At 42.7% G+C, this 19,290-nt stretch overlaps 1 protein-coding gene across 1 annotated transcript in view; it reads left to right on the top strand.

Moving 5' to 3' along the window:
- The window catches only part of LOC310679594 (uncharacterized protein), a 33,897-nt gene extending 18,873 nt beyond the window's left edge, over positions 1-15,024 (top strand). Inside the window, exons 4-5 of the mRNA XM_083445131.1 lie at positions 12,529-12,709; positions 12,881-15,024. Of these exons, the coding sequence (XP_083301257.1) occupies positions 12,529-12,707 (179 nt within the window). The 3' untranslated portion in view covers positions 12,708-12,709; positions 12,881-15,024. The remainder of the gene's footprint in view (positions 1-12,528; positions 12,710-12,880) is intronic.
- The last annotated feature ends 4,266 nt before the right edge of the window (positions 15,025-19,290 follow it).

The raw sequence follows: 19,290 nt of genomic DNA, 5'->3' as shown, positions 1-19,290 counted from the left end.
ATCACATTGCTGTGTTTACAAAATTTATAGTCATCCATGAGGAAGCTCTTGATTCTGGCCAGCAATGATTGCTCCCAGTGGTGACTTTAGTTTTTGGGGAGGTGTTGGATAGCCTTTGGAGGGGATAGCGTTGTCAGGCAAGGAATGTTCATAGTGAGGAATTAATTATCTATTGTTAAAAGTACACCTATCCATCAGTTCTGCGTCTCTCAACTACTCCTAGGTGTGCACCGGATGAGTGTCAGGGACCAGTTGGATGAAGAGGAGTGGTGGGAGCCTGCCTCTCAAGAGCCCCCCGGGAAAGGCTCTAAAGGTGACATCTTAGAGCCTGGAGCCTGGCGTTGGGACACTGAGGAGCAGTCAGCAGAAGGGATGAGCTGGGCGCTGATAGAAGCAGAAGACTTGGGCGATCAAGGGGGGTCAGGAGAAGGAGGGCCTTGGAAACCGAGAGTCACAGCATATTCACAGTCCCAGTCCTACTGACTCTGCTCCGCCTCTGACCCCCCACCCCAGGAGGTTCCTGCATGTTGCTGAGCAATTTGCCAGACAGGCCCAGAGGAGGAGCTCACTTCTCGATGCAGCCTTCCAGAATGAGAGGCTATAGGGGAAGGACATGCATAGAGCTTAGTTTCAGCAACACCTTCGTTGAGTTAGGATGAACCAGGGACATTGCTGTATTGTTGTTTTTCTGTGCCTTCCGTGCGTGTGCCTGCCCTGTGGATGACCTGGTTTGTTGGCAGCTCCTTGACAATGAGGTGGTTGCAGCATCAGTGAGGCCCCGCCCCCAACTTTATCTTATGTATCTCCCCCACCCGAGCTGTGTGGAAGCAGGTGAAGACTCCACCTACGTGTAGCTGTTTCTGCTCCTCTCTCTTCAATCCTCTCCTGGACCTGGGAGACAGTGGAGCAGGAGAGATGGGGACAGGTGGTAGTGTTGTGGAAGCCGTTGACTCTACACTAGCCTGACCTACCCTTTCCTTCACCTGTTCTTCACTCTCCAATCTTGCAGCTTCTCCTGCTTGTGACTCTTGTCTCCTGGCTGTTGCAGGCTCCCCCAGATCACCGATCCTTTCTTCCAAGACCCCCCTTCTCATCTCCCCCCTCCCATGTTCTGTGCTGCCCCTGAGCCTGCTCTGGAGGGTCAGGGGAATCCCAGAACAGATTTAGGGGCCTCATAGAAGAGGGGGTAGAAGGGGAGAGCATTCCATTGTGCGCAGAGAGATCCTTGAGTTGAAAGAATGGTCTCATCAGTGCTAGGTGGAATTCAACCCTTAGTAAATTTTAGAAAGGCTACATGGTTAATGTAATTTCATAACCTTTGAGGAATGCTGGTTTAGAGTGTGCTCTTTCTTTTTAATGTTAGTATCGCTAAGCCAAGCTATAGCACAGTAAAGGAAGCCTGCCCTCTTTCTGGCAGCCTCTGGCCATTGAAAGCACAACTTTAATGAAGCTCAGATAGTTTGATACAAGGGATCCAATTTTATTGCCCTCTCGCTCAAGAACTCTCACCGAACTCAGCCTCTTTCAAACAATAACACATTACAGCACATTATAGGCTGCACAATGCATTACATAAATACAAACAAAATTGCAACTCACGCCATAAAACTGTCACCGAGGCCCCCCCCTTTCCTTCTTTCTCCTCATCCCCCCCCCTTTTTTGGCTAACTAACAGGTATTCATTGGGTTGGGAAGATTTATAAAAACGGGTAATCACATTCAACAGAGAGGCAGCCTTGAAAGAAAAGTTAATCTTTGCAATACAGTGGTTAAAAAAGAAAGAAAGGAAAAAGTGACCAGACCTCGCAGATGCTTAGAAAGAAACTAATTAAAATTCTGCAGCGTCTCTGCTTTGTAATGGGGGTGGTGCAGGGATAGGGGAAAGAGAGTAACATCCTTGTGTGGTTTGGCTTGCCAATTCATTTGCTGAAACAATTATACAATGCAAATATTTATGAAGCACTGTATAGGTTGTAATCTTTATTTCAAAACAAACATTGCCTTTCACTGTAGCTCCTTAATGCTATATGAAGGGGTTTTTTTTGGGGGGGGCGTGGGTGGGTCTGGTGTGTGTGTGTGATCTCATTTCAAGCGATGAGCTTCCAGGGATGAATGCTGAGGCTCAGAAAATTACATCAGCTGCTAAATCTCTGGATACATTCCTGCAGGCTGGTGGCTCCCATCCAACAATGCACTGCATTGGACTTTGCTTTTAAATCAGCAACTATGGCTGCCTAGGGGGCGGACTTTGGCCTTTCAGATTTCAGCGGCACCCTGTGCGAGGCCAAAATTTGGCACCTCCCGCCTTCCGTTCTGCTCAATTCGCTACGTCATAGTTGCACCCCTCCTTTGGCTCAGCGCTCAGTGTGGACAGAAATGGTTGCGCTGCCTTAGACCCACCTCTGCCTTCGATGCCCACTGAAGTCCAATGACAAAACCCACTTAAATGGAGCTGGATGGTCTCCTATATCATATTTCCATTGTGCCTCTTTGTTGTACCTCCAGCGCAACCTGCCTGCGTTAGGCTTGCAATGGATTTCTCAGTGGTTTGTGTCTGAATGCTGAGATGTTACTTCTCAAGTCTTCTTGCTATCCCCAAACACAGTGCTGAAAGAGCGGCTGTTTGTTTGTTTGTTTGTTCTCTGGAATGAGTCCTGGCATCTGCAGCAATTCAAGCTGCTGTCTTGCTGAGGCTGCCTTCTGACAATAAACATTTCAGACACTTGAAGATGGTGTGATAGAGTCATTATGATCTCCTTTAAAGCAAGCTTTGCAAGGGTTTGGCTTTTGTTTAGGAACCAGTTGGGTTTGCCTGTCAAGAGAGACCTTTACTGGAGAGGGAAAGATCCTGTGAGTTCCGGAGAGTTCCAGAATGCCATTCCGGAGAGTTCCAGCTGAAAGAAAGCCCTGGGCAAATCGACTATGAAACTAATGAGGCTTAAGCTTGAGGGCCCCTAATCCCGGAGGGGCTCCAGAAGCGACTTTCGTCTAATTATCTTAAAAACTTGGGGTCTAGTAGACCCAATTTGAGTCACACGGCTCAAATTGATTAATGTTGTTGTTGTAGTATATACTTCAACAATCCCAAAGTTTGAGAGTCAGTAGCACAGATGCTGCAAAGGTGGAGTGTTGCAGTAAGTTATCAGTTCAAAGAAAATGCACCATCTAAAATTCAATGTGCAGAAGTTCTTCAGCTTATTGGTGAGCAACTTTAATTAGGTTACATTAGATAATATCAAATGAGAAGGTAAGCTGTTGTGAAGAGCAGACTGAGATGCTTTTGGGAGCCAAGGATCTCCTGAAGGGAAGAGTTTTGAGAGCCAAGGATAGCTGTCGAAAAGTGTTTCCAACAGACCCAGCTTTTCTTAAAGGCAGCATCTTGTTCACATTAATCTGAATATATTTAATTTGCCTTCCCCTCTTTCCCCCATGGTGCTATTGATAACATCTTAGTGTGCAAGGATCTCTTTTGTATGCCATCCCTTTGTGTTTGCAGGGAGTATTTCTTCCCCTCAGCTGTATTGTGGAATGGACAAAAACTATTATAGTGCTGACTGGTTCTTTCCCCCCTTTTACTTCATTTCCACTGAGTCAGGCAGTTTTCTTGGTTTCTTCTTTCCCTATTCATAGGATTGCTCCTGTGATACTTTTTTGTCTGTTGTGATATCTTGAAAAAAGCCAATTTATGATGCAATGCTTAATATATACATTGATACACATAGAATAAGGAAAAAACAACAACCCAACCTATCAGCAATATGCTGCAACTACTAATTAACAGGTTATCAGATAACATGTTAAGTTGCAAATGTGGCATTCTTGGTTGCAACTCAGGATTATCTTCATTATCCATAGAGATATTACACTTTAATGACCATAAATCTATTTGAATACCATGTGTATGTAACACATTGTGTCCGAAACCTTGAAAATGGATTCAGACAGCATTACCTTACTTGTATCATCTTTTTTTAAATACTCAGAAACAATGAAACAAAAAATATGGCTTTGCTAAATCAAAGGCTCTTTCACAGTATTCAGCTAAGTCCTGCTAACAGCAGAACCCTTTGTTCCTGCTGTAGATCTTCACCTATCCCTTCTCTCCTTCTGGGAGGACATTTTGGGGTTTGCCTCAGGTGCCAAAATATCTTGGGCTGGCCTTAAAGACCTACATTGGCTCCCAGGACATTTCTGAGCACAATTCAAAGTGTTGGTGCTGAGCTTTAAAGCCCTAAACGGCCTCGGCCCAGTATACATGAAGGAGCGTCTCCACCCCCATCGTTCACCCCGGACACTGAGGTCCAGCGCCGAGGGCCTTCTGGCAGTTCCCTCACTGCGAGAAGTGAGGTTTCAGGTAACCAGACAGTGGTGCCCACCCTGTGGAATGCCCTCCCATCAGATGTCAAGGAAATAAACAACTATTTGACTTTTAGAAGACATCTGAAGGCAGCCCTGTTTAGGGAAGTTTTTAATGGTTGATGTTTTATCGTGTTTTTAATATTCTGTTAGTAGCTGCCCAGAATGGTTGGGGAAACCCAGCCAATGGGATTGGGGAATAATAATAATAATAATAATAATAATAATAATAATAATAATTCAATGAAATATGTTGCAACTGCTTACCCTTACCCCTGCATCACATGGGGTCAGCTGTCCAAAGAGCAGATTAAAAAAAATGATGCTAGCACAAGGCTTTTACTTGGCCCAAGCAGGCCTTCAGAGCCCAGCTGCTGTGGCAAACACAATGCTTTAAGCCTTAAGACTGCTTTGCCTTCTGTTAAGACCATACTCTGGTGGCACAATGGGTCAGTGCATGTGGCTGTTAACTACAAGGTTGGTGGTTCGAGCCCAGCCAGAGATGAATGTGAGCAAGATTCTTGCATTGCAGGGGGTTGGATTAGATAGATGACCCTCAAAAGTCCCTTCCAATTCTACCATTCTATGATTCATTTATATTCAGGTATCTAATATACATTAGAATAACTGATACTATACTAACAGAGACTAGCATGCCCTATGCACACTGGAATCTGAAAGAAGCCAAAATAAGGTACCTCTCTTGTGCGTTTTCATTACACTGCACTCGTATTGGGTGATTATCAGGCAGCATTTCCATCCCTGCTGCTAAATGCCTGCTTTTATCCAGCATATTTGTTCTGCACAAACTATATTACTTTAATCTTTTTCTTCTTTTAGTGAAGTAATCAAAGAGCACAGATGGAAAACAAAGTGGTGGTAATCGGCTATCACTTCCCGTAGGTACAGAACAAATAGGGTCAAGTAGGATGATTAATAGTTTCTGAAACATAACATTATTAACAGAGCTTGTAAAGATTCCACATGCAATGTTTTGTTTTTAAAATAAGCACCCTATTATACCACAGAACAACTTCGTCACAGTATTTGGTGAGGACAAGCTGGATAATGAGGGAAGCCAGGAACAAAGGTTGGAATTCAGAAGTCAAATGGATATTTTTGAATAGACTCTGGTGGGGATGAAGATTTCATCCATTTTTTTTTGCAGGACTAAAAAGAAAACAAAAGACAAAGCTTTGCACTGAGGGAAAACTGTGTGCTTGTGTATGGTGAAACTATATGCCCCTTTAAATGTCCCTCACTGGAAGTGACATGAGATATTTGGTGTTGCTCCATTGGGTTTCAAAATGGTCAGAGAGATTTAAGGGCAGTTCAACACACACACACACACACACACACACACACACACGTAGTGCAGATACTAATATTGTGTAGCTTGAAGCAACTGGATGCATAAAAACTGATTCCTTTTGGAATAAAGCATTGTCCAGACCTATTAGATATTATTCCAAACTTTACTTGCAGAACTTTCTTCAAAACACAACAGAAACATCAAAGATATATCCAAACGGTTATACAATATTTTGTGCATAGGCTCAGCATCTTGTAAGAAATAAAATAACTTATAATCAGGAGCTGACAAATAATTATAATAAAATGGAGTGTTCAGAAGGGTACACATGATTACGATGAAAGAGACATGCAGGTTTTGTACTTAGCTGGTCTCTGTTCTACCATGAGAAACATTTCCTTGGTTTTCAAAAGGCTTTCTAAAAGCACCCAAAGCTGAAAAAGTAACTGGAACAACATGCTAGCTAATAATAAACCCTTCCTTCATACCGTTAACATTTAAATAGATCAAGGCTCCTATGCCAATTAAATGAACAATTTGAAAGTGCACACTCTTTCATCCTCTCAACAGCGTGATGAATAAGGAAGGCCATCAATTGTATTGCAATACATATATAGGATTCAGGCCTAAAACCTTTAAGGTTTCTCCGTTGCTGCTGCTCAGTGAGAGCTTGATTATTTTCACATCCTCCTGAATCTGCAGGTCTCTTATTATTAATTCTTCTGACTATTTTAGTGGCATGTGCATACCCTCCAACATTTCTCAGATGAAAATAGGGATGTCCTAAGGAACAGCAGGACATTCTGGAATCAAATCAGAAACCAGGATGGCTTCTGTAAATCTGGGACTGTCCCTGGAAGGGTCCACTTGTGTACAAAGCCTGGCTTAAAAATGGCAAGTTATGTAATGTGGAAAATGGACCAGTCAAAAGCTCCTCCTCTTTGTTCCCCAGGTGGTGTGGTGTTGTTGTTGTTGTTGTTGTTGTTCCTCTTCTTCTTCTTCTTCTTCTTCTTCTTCTTCTTCTTCTTCTTCTTCTCCTCCTTCTTCATAGACTTCTCAGTGATGGGTATGTAGAGTTTTCCTTGCATGAGGGAGAAAACACAAGCCCTGACATTGTGTTATTGACGGGACTATCACCAGCACACATTTGTGATGATGAGTCTTTTCCAGCGACTCATCAGTTTTTGTCATAATGGAAATAACATGGTGGAGAAGAATTTGCAAAGCCTTACTGATGTGATTCGGCCTACTAGTGATTTCATTTTTATTTTAAAGAAATTGCAGCCCCTCTTTCCCTTTAAAACCAGCACTGTTTGCACAAGGGGGAATGACAACAGTTTCATCATTTATTTAAATGAATTTCTAACTGTGTTTTTTTTTTTATAATAGTCTCTAACCTAGTCAAAGATGCAATGTGATGAAAGGAAGGTGGCTTGCTATGGGTGTATGCTATGGGTAGGGAAATATTTGGGATTCTATAAGCTATTAGGATGTGTTCTTCTGACACAATGAGGGTTGCATCCAGCAAAGTCACCCTATTGGTGCAAGGGCCTTCTCCTGCACAATAGAACTTCTTCTCCCTCAGCTCTCTCTGTGTCCCCTACACTTTCCCCAAATCCACACTGAAGGATTGAGGAACCCCCCAAAATTTTAGGGGGACCTGCGGAGAGGAGAAGGAAAAGAAGTCCTTATGTTAATGGGACAACTTCATTGGATGCAACCCGTTGCTTCAAAACGGCATGCTTTTCTGCATATAGAAAACTTTCTCTTCTCAAATATAGATTCTTGATTGTATCCCAATTCAACCTTTGGATTAGCAAGCTAGAGCCTTGGTGTGGTTCAGAGCAGACACGGGGAATTTTCACTTTGTGGGTTTCCATCTCTGACCCACTCCCCGAGGCAAGAGCCTGGCTTTTTAAAAGCTAGGTTTTATTTAAAACCTAATTGCTGTATGACATTTTTTAGGGGAGAGTCACAGTAAGGGAGAGAATGATTAACCCTTCCCTTCCTGTGCACTGTGAGCTCCCCTAACCCCCCCCTCCTGCTGCATAGCAACTCAGCTTTCATTTATATATATTTGGAGGCACATTTGGGAGGGTTGCAGCTGGAGAGGGAATGGTTAACTTTGGAGCTTTCACATATTCTCTCCTTGCCAGGAAAAGGTTAAAAGCCGCCTTGCTTCTGCTTGGCAGTCTTCCTTCCTTTCATTACAAAAGCTGTCTAAGACACCTTCTGTTTCTAAGCACAGTATTTCCCCCTGATCGCTTCAGGGAACTGGTTTTTACCATGATTTTATTTATTTGACTTATTTGATTTCTTCAATAGATGTTTAGACTGCTCTTTGGGCAAAAAAACCCCTCAGGTGATGTAGAATATAAACCCATAAAATCTAACAAGAATATCATTCAAAAAGAAGAAGAGTTCAGCTGGCTGAAAACCCCTCCTGATATTTATAGAGCTTAATTGGCCCCCAAGGGCTATGATGAAAACTAAAGTTTTAAGAGCTGTTTAAAATTAACAAGGGGTGGGGTGTGCCTGATCTTATTTGGAACTGAATGCCAGTTGGGGAGGGGGCACCACTGAAAAGGCCCTGTTCTGTGTATCTACCAATCTGTTTTTAAAGGTAGGTATCTCAATAGAGCCTCCAAAGTAGATCTTAAGATGTGGGGCAGATTGATATGGATGAAGGCCATCCTTAAGATAACTTGCACCTAAATTATTTAGGGCTTTGAAGATCATTAGAAGCACTTTGATTTGAACCCTGTACTCCAGTTTAACTAATCTAGTATTGGCGTGACATGTTCCAGCATCCCAGGAATTAAAGTTGATGTGGTGAACCTCAGCAACACATATGTTTCTCCCCCCAAACCAGACTTTTTGCAGTAAAGAAAGTGACAGGAAAACGAAAAGTATGGGACAGCACCTGCTTGACACAACATTCCTGCAAAGTGTGGAATGTCACATGCTTGGCAGAACATCACACAACCTCCTGGCAAACCATTCATAATGAACGCTCAATAAATAGTTGACATGTTCTAACCTGCTTTGTGCAAACAAATCAGGTCAGTAAACAGGTAATCTGGAAGCCCTAGTGTCCTTCCACATGGTGACTAGAAAATAAGAAAATGTGGAGGTTTTCAAAGAAAAACTAACCGGAATAATGGTCTTCAGTAGTGGGCGGGGTGTGTTGGGGAGAGGTTTACGAGCCACTGGTGTCGAGTACTGCTCTGCAATGGTTTTCAAACTGTATTCTGGGGAGCAAAGAGGCTTATCAGGAGTTCCTTAATGAAAAGATCAATAATGGGAGAAAGCTTTTCTGAAAGACAGCTTGCCCATCAGTACCAATCATACCTTGTGTTTAGTGGCCCAGGAGAGTGTTGATTGCACACTCAGTTCATCAGGTATGTGACGAAGCCTTTCCAATAGACTTGGCCAGAGCTGCAGACATGCAGAGGGGTTCACTGTAGGCTAGTTTGATGTGGAATGGGTTCCTTGAAGGTGCAAAATCTGAAAAACGCTGGAGTACTTTGTGGAACAGAGGCCACAGGAGAAGCAATTTGTTCTCAGGATAAATGACATATTTGAAATACGCAATGTAAGAGTGTGTACAGGAAATAAATGATCACCTACACTGCTGGTCTTGCAACTTTCTGAGAACGTATTGTGATACCTGAAATTACTGAAAATTGGCATGTTTTTAAAAGATACTGGATAACGTGTGGCATGTGGATTTTGTAAAAATTGGCTAGATGTTTAAATATCCATGACAACGACTGTAACAAAGGTTTTACCCAATTAATCTGATTTTCCATAGCTGTATAGATATGTATAGAAATACACTGCAATGAATTAATGGTATTGTTAGTATGCAGATATCATTGTACTAGACTGGCATATAAGAATTTGAATTCATAACTTTTGTTGGCGATTCAATTGGTTTTTGAATGCACATTTCAACCTTATTGCCAAAGTCTGCTGCGATCACAACTCCACTGGAACCAGCACTGTTCGTACACTGGGAATATGGGATGTACATTAAGTTTTTGTTTATGAAAATTTACCCAAGTGGCATGGCATATGCATTCCATATTATTTGAAAGTGTAGTTTTGGTGTTTAGCAGATTTTAGGTGCCAGTTATTGACAGCAATAATTCCCCCCCTCACCTTTAGCAAATGCTCAGAAGCTTAAAAATGACTCAACATGAGGGGGGGGGGGGAATGGTGAAAGGAAATATCAAGGGGGGCAACAGAAGTCAAAACCTGTCAGGGGGCTGGAAAAAAGTAATAACCAAGGTTAGAATCTCAGAGTGCTAGAGTAGTCCTGTGTTTAGTTTGAAAACCAGACAGATAAGCTGTTTGGAGACTGACCATCAAAGAGACTTAAGGGTAGACAGGAAATATCCCAAACCCATTTTGAGCAGTGACAGAAAAATGCCCTTCATTCATTTATCATCTTTAAAATGTCCAGCTACAAAACACAAACTAATTCCAAAGAGACAGCAAAAGAGATAGCTGCCATATCAGTGTTGAGTAACTGTAGCGTTTCACTGGGCTACAGATGGCATTTTGCAAGGTTATTTCAAAATGGTGCCCCTCCCCACTCCCATATAGTGCTTTTCAGAAGCTCCTGGGGAGGCGTGAAGAATCTCCTAAATAGCCTTCCTTAATGACATGTTTACCAATGTATAACTAGGGCCGGGGCATGGGGCTCTACCATGTCCTACACAGAAATATGGTCTAGAAAGTGTGCTTTGACAAGAAGGAAGCTCTGACCTACATGAAAACGGAAAGTTATTGTAGCCTGTACTGGAGCTGAGACTGTTTTTACATATGAAAATGACCAAGAGTGTGGAAGGAAAAAGAGCAGAACAGTGAAACTGATGGTCAGAAAGCCCAGGGTAGGGGGTTGCCTGCTGGGATGTGGTATTGGGTCCAACAATGCTAGGTTGTTCCTGATTCTTCCTCCTTCCTCCTTTGTGCTTCAGAGCAGGGGTGGGGGAACCTATGGCCCTCCAGAACATGTTGGATGCCAAGTCCTATCAGTCCCATTCAGCATGGGCCTAGGTCAGAAATTGTCAGGCTTCAGGGAATCTGATACTACTACTACTACTACTACTACTAATAATAATTTATTTATACCCCACCCATCTGACTAAGTTTCCCCAGCCACTCTGGGCGGCTCCCAACCGAGTGTTAAAAACAATACAGCACTAAATATTGAAAACTTCCCTAAACAGGGCTGCCTTTAGACGTCTTTTAAAGATAGGATAGCTGCTTATTTCCTTCACATCTGGTGGGAGGGCGTTCCACAGGGCGGGCGCCACTACCGAGAAGGCCCTCTGCCTGGTTCCCTGTAACCTCACTTCTCGTAATGAGGGAACCATCAGAAGGCCCTCGGTGCTGGATCTCAGTGTCCTGGGAGTGATCCCCCTCCCTCATGGCTGGCAGCCAGAAATGGGAAAACAAGAAGTTCTTGCCATGGTATTTTATTCAATATTCACAGAGATAGATGGATGATGCCGCCTCTCAGATAATGGTCCCACCCCCTCCATCTCTCCTATCATATGCCATCACTACACTGGCTGAACTGTGCTTTCTGCCTCTGACTTTTCCCTTCTACTACTCTCAATGCTTGCTGGGACCTGGGAGGAGGGGGTCTGGTATGTTTTCCAAAGACACTGAGTCTGTCAGCTGTCTCTCCCCTGGTGTTTCTTCTTCCTGCTGTTCCGCTTCCAATATTCCCCAGCTTCTCCCCTCTACAGCCTCCAAACTACGGCCTCTATACTGTCCTCCTGTTCTTGGGAGGGTTCATGAGGAGGGAGGCAGTCCCCACCATTCCTCCTCAGTCCAGTCTCTGAAATCAATGAAGAGAACTATAGTTTAGCACAGTCTGTCTAGAGGAAGACTCGTTTGCCATCTCTGCTCAGAAGCATTCTCACAGAGCCCTTGAATTTCCCCAAACCTATTTACGGAGAGGACGGAATAATTAATATGAAGGCAGACAATGCTGTCAATAGTTCTGAAACTCTTCTCTGTGTTTGGTTTTGTTTTTAACTGTACATACAGCCCACACAATTTCCTCTTTCAGGTGTGTGACACGCCCCTGTTGAAATGCGGGATTGAGTACATGCTCAGTAAGCCACATCTGAGGTTCTCCATGCAGTCTGATCCAATGAAGTCTCACTCCTGTTTCATTCTGAATGAGTTCACTGGGACCTACTGCCTCGAGTGTGCGCATATGATGGTAGCACTAGTCTAATTTTCTCTAGGTGGGGTTTGTTAAAGCAGCTTTAGTTTCTCACCCTGGAGCTTCAGGGCTTATTGAACTTTATCCAAGATCTTATTATTTGATAGAGTTGGGATCTCATATAGTGGGAAAATACACCCTAGATAATGAAAAAGATCATCCACATCCCCCCTCCCTCTCACACACTAGCCCAACCAAGTAAATACATGAAAGAGAATCTCCATTACAAGTGAAAAATGGAAGCCCCTTCCAAGTCTCTCTCAGAGCTCACTATCACAGGAGTGAATTAAAATAACAACAGGTGCTATTCATAAACTGTATTACCGCTAAAATGGGAAGAACTGGGGGCTTTGCCACATGGGAATCTGAATACAGATACATAAAGAACTAGAGTTCAGGAACAGACATAATGAATAGATTTTCTAATCTGTATCAGAATGTCTCTGGATCATTGGTGTTAGCTTCATGACTATCTATGCAGTGGCCAGAGCCCTTCACAAGTCCTTGGATACTTGATTCAATAGGTGGAATCTCTTCTACATCCCTACAATTCATTTTTGCAACAGCCTCTGCACTGTTTTCTCTTCCATGTGCCTTATTTTTTATTTAATAGATGACAGAAAGGAGCTGGTCAACCAGGGAGGGGAAGCTGGGGACACCCCCCAGGTGTTGTTTGGCTCCATCTCCCATCAGTCCCAGCCAGCATGGCCAACAGTCAGAGATGAGGAGACCTGTAATCTGCAGGGCCACAGGTTCCCCATCACCGCGGTCAACAATGGGACGAGAAAATAAAGGTATGCATGACCTATATTAATAATTACCTGGTTTTCACGACACAATGTGGAAGTGTAGATTGGAACAGAAAACCAACGGTTGCACATGCCAACGCCCGAGCTAAAAAACAAACAACATGTGTTTGCTTCCATTAGTAGCATGGCACCACTACGTGCAACTCTACTTGCCAGGTGATGCGTCGACAGGAAATTAATAGATGCGAAGGCAGAAGCTGAAGCTCAGAAAGTTCATAAAATTTTGTCTCCTTCTGGAAGAGCGACAGACAAATGATTAATTTAGATAGAAAAGAGAAAGTGGTTCTTGAAGATACAGTGATACCTTTAGAAGCCTGAAATTAAAAACAGGTTGGTGGTCGTCCCGTCCACCCCCGCTTTATGCCATTCTAGTCGTCATTCTCCTAACTCATATCAGGGATGAGTTGATTGTTTTGGGAGGAATGTCCTTTAAGGGGGGGGGGGGGAAGCACAGTTACACCAATGGTGAAGATGGATTCGATTGAAATTAATTCTGTATGCTGGGAGGCATGGGAGGTAGCTCAGAAGGGGACAGAGATACATTTGCTGACTGCCAAAAAGAAAAAAGAGTTTGGGGGGGATTTCAAGATACCTTTTGACATATGTCAGTCCTAGAAAAATGAGCCATCTAAGGGTGGAGTTAATCTGCAGTGGTGTATCAGAAAATGTCCTGTTATTACCAGCCCTGGTGAAGGGAGAATGCAACGAGAGAAAAAAAACTTTTTGAAAACTCATCAGAAAAGTACTGAGATGACAGCTACATTTTAATCAGCCTGTGTGACCCGGGCTGGCTTAAAGAAAAGTTAATTACACAACGAAAGGAGAATTCGAAGACTGGCTGTATGACAGTAGCTAAATGAACATTCAGCGGCCAGGTCAGGATCAATAGTAACAAGCGAGTGGTTTATTTTCTTAATTTTGAACATTTTATTTCTGCCTCTTCCTTTGTGCGCAGGGTGGCTATCAACCATTGCGAATAAACAGGACCAGATAATTCCCTTCCACCTCACTTTGCAGTCTATTTTGTACCTTCTCCTGTACTTTGTACTGTCTTTTCCCTGCTCTTTTTATTCAGCTCTCCACCCGCCCACGCTGCCCACAACACCAGAAGGAGCCAATGACTAGTGCACAACCTTTGTCAACTGCCTCGTCTCCTGTCTTGTCAAATAGATGCCAGACTGTCCTCCCTTTTGACATCCCACTCGCTTGCGATTACTTGCAATTAGGGTTTGACATTTGTTGCTTGATTTACAATCAAACCAGTATAACCACACTTTAGGACTAGTTCTCACCGACAGAAGGCGAGGGGACAACCCTGTAACTCTTCAGACTCCCACATGGCTGAATGGTCATATCATACACCCCACCCCCTATGCACCACATCCCTGTACATAACATTGGAATGCCAGTATAGTACATTTTCTCTAGCTGTGGGTCCTGGGGGTTGAGTATTTGCTTGAGTTTCCATGCCCATACAGCAGAAAGAGCTAGATTTAGAAATAGTTTCCTTATCACTAGGAAGTACATAAATAAACCAAGAACTGATCTTCTAAGACTGTGGTTCTCAAACTTTTTTCCTCTGGGCCATACTTTCAGAATGAGAATTTGCACACACCAACAAAGGGGGTGTCTATGGCCCCCATGATATAGCCCAGATATACATTGAAGAGGAAGCTCAATATAGCCAGCTGCTGGCGAGTCTATGAAACCATCAGTATTTTCTTTAAAAAGCTCAGGTATTGATTCTCTTGAGCAAAGATGGTAAATATTCGCCGTTCCTATTGCATAATGAATTTAACTTGATATTACTTCTGGCTTCCAAAATGGCTTTGGCTGCAACCCAGCACACTGTTAAACGGATTACTTCCCAAAGTCAGCTGGATTTAAGTTGCCTTGTGCATAAGTTCAGAGCTCTTTGCTGAAATGTTTCTTATTCTCTTCTCTAGTCCATCAGTAGGAAAGAACTTTAAGCATATTTGCTGTTGACTGAGCAACACAACAAATTTTTAAAATTAGTTCGCCCCCCCTCCCTTTGGCAGTGCAGGCCCCATTTGAATGCTTGATTGGATACTCAGGTAGTGGTGATGAAAAAGAGGGCCTTTCACCACTTTGGGCTGGCTCCAACTTTTTCTGAAGACTTGAAAGGCTTGAAAGGCTGCCTATCCATTATATACCCAATAGGCCACTGTGGTTTGTGGGAGAATTTAATGTTAAAAGTTCCAGAAATATCCACAGTCGCTCAGAGAAGGCCTTTTAGTGTGGCTGCCCTGTTGAGTTATGACAGGTGCTCTCTATCTGCACTTTCCAAAAACATGGGTGGCTCCTTTTATTGTTTTTCAATTAATTTGCTGTGCCATTTTTAATTATGCTATGCACGATTGCATTTTTATACTGTAAACCATCTCGTGATTCTCGGATGAAGGGTGGTATATAATTTTAATAAACAAAAAATAAATGTTTTTAGCTGTTTTTATTACGTTGTGTCCATCACCTTGAGACACATATATAGATAGCACTAAAGATGATGAAGATGATCATCACGATACAAACCTGCCCCCAGTTATCCCCTAATTATTTTCAGGTGAAATTATTCCTATATGAGGCTGGTTTTAAAGAGAGGTGAAGTTCCTGGACTAGACCAAATGAGATTTGTCTAGATCCATGGAGGTGAAGATTAATTCTATGTCCAGGTTGGCTGTCTACCAGCTCTTCTGGTATGCCGGCTGAAATCCTACCTGCCTGGGCACTGTCTCGCCAGAGTGGTGCATGCTCTGGTTATCTCCCACTTGGACTACTGCAATGCACTGTATGTCACCTTTGAAGGTGACCTGGAAACTGTAGCTAATCCAGAATGCGGCTGCCAGACTGCAGACTGGGAGCAGCCACCCGGAACCATATAACACCAGTCTTAAAAGATCTACATTGTCTCCCAGTATGTTTCTGAGCCCACTTCAAAGTGTTGGTGTTGACCTTTAAAGCCCTAAACGGCTGAGACCCTGTATACCTGAAGGAGCATCTCTACTTCCATTGCCCGAACATTGAGGTGTCCAGCTTTGAGGGCCTTCTGGCGGTTCCCTCACTGTAAGATGTGAAGCTACAGGGAACCAGGCAGAGGGCCTTCGTGGTAGTGTCACCTGTCCAGTGGAATGCCCTCCCATCAAAAGTTAAGGAGACAAGCAACTATTTGAGTTTTAGAAGACATCTGAAGGCAGCCCTGTTCAGGGAAGTTTTTAATGGTTGATGTTCTTTTACTGAGTTTTTAATATTTTGTAGGGAGAGTGGCATATAAATATAAATATTAATTAATATCTATCTATCATCTATCATATTTGCAGTTCATATGATCATTTATGATGCTAACTCTGAACATGACTTTGCAAAACTATCACAGCACTCTAAGTTGCGAAGCACATGTTCGAGGCTTCAAGTTTTATCATGGGACTGGGCTGCCTATCTTTGAGCCATGCTCCAACAAATGCTCAGCTGAAGGAAAAAATATATACGGGTGATTGAATCTAAGCTATCAGAGTATAGGACGAAAGTATTGTAAAGGCTGGATAGTGAGTCAAGCTCTTCCCCAGGAGAACCAGTAGCATGTTGAAGATTTATAAGGTGGTTCAATTCCTATCAGATCAAAACTGAAACCAGAAGCTAAATTGCTTCATTTTTATTATCGTCTTGATGCTCTATGGCTAGAAGCTGCAGAAATTCAGGAAGAGCCTCATAATACATCACCTGACAAAGAAACTTCCCTATAGAAATGCCTGAGCTTCCCAATGTAATATTTTAGGCATTATTCTCCTCCCAATCAGTACTGCTTTTATTAAATACTCACAACTCCTGGCTAGGATCTCTCTTTTAAATCACATTTATTTTCCTCTGAATACAGAGGTAATCAGAATTCAGTCAAGTGGGCTGACTCAGTGAGTCCTGACATCAAAGGGCAGTACGGTTTGATTGATATCACTCAGATGGCAATATTGTTTGAAGAAATGTAGTCAGAAGGCTGGCAATTTAAAGGCTGTAAAAAGTTACAGGAGTGCAGTGTTCCATACTGATTTCCAGTGTACAAGGCTATGTCTTACAGGATTGGCAATAACATGGCAATCTTGCCTCTCCAACATATTTGTTGTTCGAAAGGACAGCAAGAAAGAAAATTCAGCAGCTGGTTTCCAAGGATGGCACATTAACACTACGGTAGTAAATGATTCCTTGGGCGATTTGTAATCCACGAGATTTGTGTGTGTGCCTTATTTGCATTTGTGCTTGTATGAACTTGGTATATATAAGAAACGTTTGAGTGTTGTGGGCAGAGGCAGACAATAGCTTTTATTTCCCAGACAGTTCAAGTTATTCATGGTATGCTCTTTTTCCTCTCTCTCTCAGATCTTGATCCTAACAGGTTTTGCAGCATTTGGTAATAGCTCAAAACCGGCAAAGCCCATTTAACTAGAGGCGTTAGTGGCAGTGGAACAAAAGAAATGATCATGTACACCACAAATGTGTCTATATCTCTGGACTGCTCTGTTCATTGATGACTCCATAGATAAATAAAACTTTTCTTCTCTCTCTCTCTCCCCCCCTTTCCCAGAACAGTTATCCTCTCTGTAGAAAAGGCTGCTATGGTTGCTCTGCCTAAATATGTTCTACTTTGGTGCACTGTGCTCAGAGAAACAGGGGGGTGAATGTTGCTGTATTACAGCTTTTTTTAATATATTGCACAAACCCTGATTGAGTAATCCGCCCCCACAGGCAGAAAAGAATTTTAACTTCATGAAAACTCCATGCTGGAAAGTGCATGAATTACAGAGAAATAAGCAGAGATTGGCAAAACATTAAAAATAATAGAACATACTCATAAAAGTTGGTAGGTCAAGGTATTACCCTATTGCAAGGCAAGGAACATCAGGTTAAGATATGTGTGTGTGTGTGTGTGTGTGTGTGTGTGTATCATGAATACAGGGGTAGCTCACATGAGTAAGGAATGTAAATCTAAACCTCTGGCTGCAAATGCTGACTTTAATAGTACAGATTCAGGAAGGAGCAGAACAGCAATTACTGAAGAAATTCACATTTCAAGGTGTTCTTGCTACTTAAATAATGGAGATAGCTAATAAAAGCATGGTACTAAGGTAGTTTAACAAAGAAAGAGACTTGGTTAATAAGCTTCCGTCTCCTTGCCCTCATATCTCTCCCTGTAATTATATATATTTGATAACAGCACGTCGTGTTCTATTTTAGCAGGAGGGCTGCGAGGCAGTTGAATGGATTCATAGTCCAAAAATCCCCAGACAGAAATATGTTCATTTTTTTTAATTTTAAAAATACTTGTATGTATTTAGTTAAGGAAAAAGCCCACCACTTTTGATCCCTACCCCAAAGCATTGTATTTATTTTTTCTTGCGATACAGTGTTTAAAAAAATTCGCTCATTCAGGGGATGAACTTGAAAAAGAGACAGTGATCTCACCTAACGCTTTCCCTCTTCTCTGATGTGTCTCCTTTTATTCCGGTGGAAAGAGCTTGTATTACAAGGCTGCAATCCTAAATTTGCTTACTAGGGAGTGAGTTGTACTGAAATTAGTGGGGCTTACTTCTGAAAAGACGCATACGAGATTCCACTGCATCTCTCTTAGCTCTGCCTTTGCACATGGGTATTAAAAACAATACCTTGTTGTAAGACTTTGGCTGCAGCGATGCTTGCAGGTACATGTTTGTTCGTTTATTTAAAGCATTTCCCCTTCAGTGCAGAAACTCCCAGGGCGACTTACGTATCAGTTACTCAGGTTGACAATCTAAAAGATGTGGCACTGAAGGGGAAAGGGATGGGGAGGCAGGAGGAAGGAAGCAAACCCAAGGACCAGTTCTTAAAGTTACAGTTCCATACTGATGAGATAGCCTAGTGGACCGGCTGCTGCTAGGTGACAACTGAGGAAGGGCCAAATGTCGCTGGTTTCTCAGCACAGCCAGTGGAATTGCCCCCTTCCGCTTCTCTCCCGCTTTTGCAGTCTGATAGGACTGCCTCATTCTCACATGCTTGATGATCGTTTGGTGCTGTGAAGAACTTTTTAGTTTAAGGGTGTGTGTGTATTACTGTGAGAGTTTAGAACAGAGGTGGGTAACTTTCAGCTGTCCATATGTTGGTGTACTCCAACTTCCATCAACTTCAGCCAGTATGGCCATGGACAATGGGAGTTATAGTCCAACATCGTCTATAGCAGGGTTTCCCAAACTTGGGCCTCCAGCTGTTTTTGGACTACAACTCCCATCATTCCTAGCTATCAGGACCAGTGTTCAGTCCAAAAGCAGCTGGAGCGACCCAAGTTTGGGAAACCCTGGAAGGATGCAGCACTCACCCACCATGCCTGCTTTAGAAATAGGGTGGCAGTAAATGAAGGGAAATTAATTTATTAATGGAAATTATAGGAACTGTCTGCCATCCAGTGAAATGGGAAGGCTCTGGGTTTAAGTTAAAATTGATGAAATGGCGCTTCACATAATGTTGACCTGAATTATAGAACTCTCAATCAAGGGGCACCTAAAACAAAATGTTGTGCATTGTCGCCT

Source organism: Podarcis tiliguerta (genome assembly GCF_965153285.1).
Source record: "Podarcis tiliguerta genome assembly, chromosome: 6".
NCBI lineage: Eukaryota > Metazoa > Chordata > Lepidosauria > Squamata > Lacertidae > Podarcis > Podarcis tiliguerta.
This window is presented reverse-complemented; position numbering and strand designations above follow the sequence as displayed.